This window comes from Mus pahari, chromosome 17 (genome assembly GCF_900095145.1).
Source record: "Mus pahari chromosome 17, PAHARI_EIJ_v1.1, whole genome shotgun sequence".
NCBI classification, from domain to species: Eukaryota; Metazoa; Chordata; class Mammalia; order Rodentia; family Muridae; genus Mus; species Mus pahari.
In genome coordinates, this window is record NC_034606.1 from 41,899,529 (window position 1) to 41,905,297 (window position 5,769).

General features: G+C 49.0%; 1 protein-coding gene and 1 non-coding gene across 2 annotated transcripts in view; one reads left to right on the forward strand and one right to left on the reverse strand.

The window, feature by feature from the left end:
* Nucleotides 1-3,943, reverse strand: part of Znf251 (zinc finger protein 251) — a 24,307-nt gene extending 20,364 nt beyond the window's left edge. Inside the window, exons 1-3 of the mRNA XM_021217390.1 lie at nt 3,157-3,943; nt 2,791-2,923; nt 2,326-2,439 (exon numbers count right to left, since the gene is read on the reverse strand). Coding sequence (XP_021073049.1) covers nt 2,326-2,439; nt 2,791-2,923; nt 3,157-3,186 — 277 coding nt within the window. The 5' untranslated portion in view covers nt 3,187-3,943. The remainder of the gene's footprint in view (nt 1-2,325; nt 2,440-2,790; nt 2,924-3,156) is intronic.
* Nucleotides 3,944-5,496: 1,553 nt separating this feature from the next.
* LOC115062445 lies at nt 5,497-5,661 on the forward strand. The gene has a single exon (XR_003842406.1). It is a non-coding gene; the product is annotated as a U1 spliceosomal RNA (small nuclear RNA).
* The last annotated feature ends 108 nt before the right edge of the window (nt 5,662-5,769 follow it).

Genomic DNA, 5,769 nt, shown 5'->3' on the forward strand with positions numbered 1-5,769 from the left:
ATATAAATAGTCTGTTTGCCTCTGCCTTCCATGTGCTGGGAGTATACATGTGTGTGTATCTCCACACTCCCTGGTTTTATGTGCATTGGTGTTTTGCCTGCATGTACTTGTCTGTGTTGGCATGTTAGATGGGGGGAGGTGGGAGACAAAAAACAAAATAAAAAAACAAAACAAAACAAAAAACACTAACAGATTGAACACAAAAATTAAAAGACAACGTGACTAGAAAATGGGACCCTATTGTGTGCTATCTGGAAGACAGTGTGTGTGTGTGTGTGTGTGTGTGTGTGTGTGTAAATATAAACCATCACAACTGGAGTGAAATAAGACAGCCGGGCAGTGGTGGCGCACGCCTTTAATCTCAGCACTCGGGAGGCAGAGACAGGCGGATTTCTGAGTTCGAGGCCAGCCTGGTCTACAGAGTGAGTTCCAGGACAGCCAGGGCTACACAGAGAAACCCTGTCTCAACAAAACAAAACAAAACAAAAAGAAATAGACAAAAATTTACTCCACGTGAACAAAGGCAGCAGGAAGGCTGGAGCTGCTCTCTCAGCGTCTCTTTAGATGTATCTGCCAAATGAGAACAAGTCAGTACCACAGCTTCAAAAGGGAGCCAGCAGACAGTGACTGAATCAAAGGGAAGACAACTTCACCTCCTCGGATAATCCTAGCTCCTGAACGAACGACTAACAAACAAGCAACAACAAAAATCAGGAAGAGCACGGAAAACCGGAGCCACGCCATCAGCCTCGTCAACTTAAATGACACTGGACAATCCTAGGACACAGAACACCCATCTTTTTTTACATAGATGTTGTGGTTGGAAAGGGAAAGGTCTCCCACAGGCTGAATACTTTGAATACTTGGTCTCTACTTGGTGGTACACTTGGGAAACGTTATAGAACCCTTAGGAGATGGTGCCTTGCTAAGGACTTCCTGTCCCCACCCACATGTCTCCGTGCCACCTCCTTTTGCAGATGACATGTGATCACTTTGTCTTGATAGACAGGTGGGCCACACACTCCTGCTGCTGCAAGTTCCCATCCATCACGGGCCCCGTCACTCTGGAACGCTAAGCCAGAATAAAGGAATCCCTTTCTTTTCTAAGCTGCTTTCTGAGAAGGCATTCAACTACAGAAACAGAAAAGTTATTAAGGGCTGTTGAGATGGCTCAGCTGGTAAGAGTACCCAACTGCTCTTCCAAAGGTGCAGAGTTCAAATCCCAGCAACCACATGGTGGCTCACAACCATCCTTAATGAGATCTGACTCCCTCTTCTGGAGTGTCTGAAGACAGCTACAGTGTACTTACATATAATAAATAAATAAATCTTAAAAAAAAAAGGCCAGATGGTAGTGGCAGCATCATAGACTTTTAACCCCAACACTTGTGGGGCAGACAGATGTAGGTGGATCTCTGTGAGTTCGAGGCTAGCCTGGTCTACAGAGCTAGTTCCAGGACAGCCAAGGTTACACATGGAAACCCTGTCTTGAAAACCAAAACCAAACCAAACAAACAAACCAAAAAGGACATCTTGAACTAAAAGTTAATAAAGCATATGGAAAATTCCTGAAATATGTGCTAGAGTGGACCTAGAACGCTGACTTCTCAGGAGGCTGAGGTAAGACCTCAAACTCAAGCCAGTCTAGAATAGAGCATGAGTCTAAAGCAAGCCACCATGAGCAACTCAGACCCTATCTCAAACTAAAGTAAGACACTAAAAAGGGCTGCAGTTATAGCTCATTGGTAGGGTACCTGCCTAGCATGCATGAGTTCAACACACAGCACCAAAATGAAAAAGAAAAAAAAAAAAGAAAAAGTCAGGCAGGCCAGAGAGATGAATCAGCAGTAGTTAATCAGCACTGGGCATGGTGGCGCACGCCTTTAATACCAGCACTTGGGAGGCAGAGGCAGGCAGATTTCTGAGTTCGAGGCCAGAGTGAGTTTCAGGAAAGCCAGGGCTATACAGAAAAATCCTGTCTCGAAAAACCAAAAAAAAAAAAAAAAAAAAGAAGGAGAAAGAGAACAGGAGAAATTGAGAGCTGAAGAAGAGTTGAGAGAGAGGTATGATACAGATCATGTAGCTGGTGTGAAAACAAATAGAAAGTTAATGAAGGTGTAAAAGAACAAAATACATTATGACCCGAAACCACAATATTGGTTTTTGTTTGATTTTGTTTTGTTTTGTTTTGTTTTTTTTAAGGCAAAGCAAATAGACCTTATAAGGCAAAGGCCAACCTTACAAGCAAGTGCATCGGGTAGCTATGCTTTCCCTCACAGAGGGCTGGGCTGTGCGGCCATGCCTGAGCACCCAGCGCAAGCTCACCTGTCTGGCAACTTCTCAAGACTTCTGGTTCTTCAGCCCCGAGAAGATCCAGGACCCATAGCTCCTCCTCTTGCTCCAGCTGGGAGATCAGTTCTGGCTTAGGGCCTGGGAATCCTGTTAATGGTGAGGACCCTGGGTGAGCTGCTGCAGCCTGGTGGGGGGGACAGACAGACCCCTGTCTGCTGGGTCTTCCTCACTAGATAGGGTATTCTGCCTGCATGGGCACACTGGTCAGAGGAGGCCAAGGGACCAGAGAGTTCAAATGCCTACGCCCTCATCGATCGAAGGGGAAAGGGATAGCACTGTGAGGTCACTGGCAATAAGGAGGACAGTCCCTAGAACTGTGTAGACTGGTACCTGGGGATAGGAGCAGGATTTTCCCTTCTCCGGAATCAAAGAGCCAAATCAGCCCAAGTGATCCGCAGAGACTCCCCAGTGTGGACCAGGACTCCAGGGAGTTCTCACCCAGTGAGGCCACGTTCCCATAGTTCTCCAACATCACATCCCGGTACAGCGCCCGCTCCTGGGGGCTAAGCTGCTGCCCTTCAGCCCTGGAGAAGTACACAGCCACATCCTGGAAGGTCAGAGGCATCTCACCCTGGAATGACAATATGCCGGAGAGTACACCAGGGGTGTGCCCTGTTGATCCCTGCCGGGGTAACAGAACTGAGACTGGTGGGTCAGGCAAAGCCCAACTGGACACAGAGCGCGCTACTCTTACAAGAGATTGTCGTCTGCATCTTGATCTTTTCCCCCAACTTCACTATCTGCTCACTTGACAGCTCTCGAGGAAACAGCTTGTGATAGGGCAGTAGAGAGGAGGTTACTCACCGGAGTCGGGGAGCAGGACTTGGCAGCCATCTGGGCTGTGAACCACCTTGGAATCCGTGGTAGGCAGGAGGCAGCCCCGGCCTGGGGTCTCCCCGACTTACTCTCAGGGAGAGAAAACAGACACACTCAGCCCCATTCAGCATGGGCAGTGGCCGGATGGTCAGAAGACGACGACCGATCTTGCTTCGGAAGTGGCCTTCTGGAGTGTCGTGAAGCCGCGAGTGCCGGCGTGTGACCTGTCCCGTGCCGCTATCCAAACTGGGAACTGCCCCCAAGCACGGCGCGAGTTGGCAGTTCCAGCCATGCGCCAGGACACCCAGAGTGAACGCATAGCACCGCCTCAGTTTTAGAGCGCCAGCCTGGAAAAGGCTGCGGGCCTCGCCGCGACAGGCCTCACCGGGTTACGGGTGTGAGTGGACACACAGGCGACGAGGGCTAGCTCTGGGCAAAAACCTAAAGGTCATCGTCCTTCACATCCATGCCTCCCAAGGCCGCGTCGCCGCCAGCGGCTTGTCCCTCCCACGGGTTCTCCCGCTGCTGGGTGGCCCTTGTGGCTGCGACCGCTGCCTCCTCCGCTATCCCTCCTCCCAGGTGTCGCGGCATCATCGGCGCCCTTGGCCAGAAGCTGAGGCAAGCCAGTCCGAGCCCCTGCCTGCTGGCTGTCCTTGCCCACCTGCAGGGCGACGGGAACGCGGGAGCGTCCCCTCAGCCTCGGGACCAGGCACCCACCTACATCCAGCCTGGCCCGCGCAGAGGGGGCAAGTTGACTGTCGACTGGGGGCGGAACAGCCGAGTTGCGCACGCGCGGCCACGGTCGCCGCGCACTTCCGGAGCTTCTTTAGGGTCTCCGAGAAAGGCGCCCCTATGCACGGACTGGGCGGGGCTGGGAGATGCTCGCCAGGATGCTGCCAGTGCTGGCGAGGTCTCCTCTCTGGTTCAACCAGCTAAGATCTGTACTGGACTGCAAATAAAGTTAAATAACTAACACCCCGGCTGGGTGTTTGTGACACCCAAGTCTCTAAGCCCAGAGCTTGGGAAACTGAGGCATGATGGTTGAGAATTCCAGGCCACCGTGAAATATATTGCAAGATCCTGTCTCAAAAAACAAAAACAAAAACAAAAAAACAGCCCAGGCTTAATTCCAGCCCTTGAGAGACAGAGGCAAGTGCATCTCTGTGAGTTTGAGACCAGCCTGGTCTACACAGTGAGTTTCAGCACAGCCTGGGCTATGTAAAGAGACTCCAGAAAAAGAAGTGCTAGCCGGGCTTGGTGGCGCACGCCTTTAATCCCAGCACTCAGGAGGCAGAGGCGGGCAGATTTCTGAGTTCGAGGCCAGCCTGGTCTACAGAGTGAGTTCCAGGACAGCCAGAGCTACACAGAGAAACCCTGTCTTGAAAAACCAAAAAAAAAAAAAAAAAAAAAAAAAAAAAGTGCTTAGTAAAACAAAGGAGGTAGAGTTGGGCAGAACAAAGAAAGATTGTTTAAAACCAAGGACTGTCTTCTCCCAAAATAATTTGCACACACTGCACACAAACTTAAGGGTCTAGAGATTAGACTGCACGTACTGTTATGTGCCGAGCCATTTCTCCAGCCCTAAAATTTATTGCCATAATATAAGATGTGGAAATTGTTGAAAAATTAGTCTTGATGTAATCTCAAATGTACCTGTGGGCATTTAGGCCAAATAGAAACAAAGGCTTTGTTTATTTTTCAAAGGGACATTCTGTAGCTCTGGCTAGCCTTGAATTTGTTCCATTCTTCTTCCTGGGTCTTCTGAGTAGCCTCCTGCCTACAAAGCTTCCTTTGATTCTGTTTCTGAATTTGCAGAATTTTGTTTTGTTTTGGAAAAAAACCTGTTACGCTGATACATCTTCACAGTGCCTTTTCCTTTTTCTGTTGCCCTAGGTAGAACTTAGTAAACTGGGGCTGAAAAGATGGCTCAGCAGTTAAAGAGTGCAGACTGTTCTTCCAGAGGGCTGGGGTTCAAGTTTCGGGAGAATGCACGTAATGCACATTTGTTTGTGACTCCAGTTCCAGAGTATCTGATGCCCTCTTCTGGCCTCTGTGGGTACTCCATGCACAAGGTGCCCAGACATACATGGAGGCAAAAATGAAAAAAAAAATTAAAGAAAATACATGCATGCTTATGAAAAGACACACACACCCCAACCGCTCTCTCTGGCCCATAGGTTTTTTATTACTTTCTCATTAGAGATGGTTGTGAACCACCATGTGGTTGCTGGGATTTAAACTCATGACCTCCAGATGAGCAATCAGTGCTCTTAACCTCTGAGCCATCTCACTAGCCCTTAAAGAAAAAATTTTAAAGAAAGAACATACATGCTTACCTGGCGGGGGAGACACCGTGATCTCAAAGGTGGTTTTAACCCAGGGCAAGGCTTATCCATTGTACTCTGGATGAATCGACCCTTGCAATTTCCCAAAATGTAGGAAACTCAACTGAAAAATCTGTGGTAGTGGGGACTGCATTTTCGAAAACCAAACATGCCAAGAAGTCTTCCTGTCTACCATTTTAACTAATCGGCTAGCTTGCTTGCTTGCTTTTCCTTTCTCTCTCTCTCTCTCTCTCTCTCTCTCTCTCTCTCTCTCTCT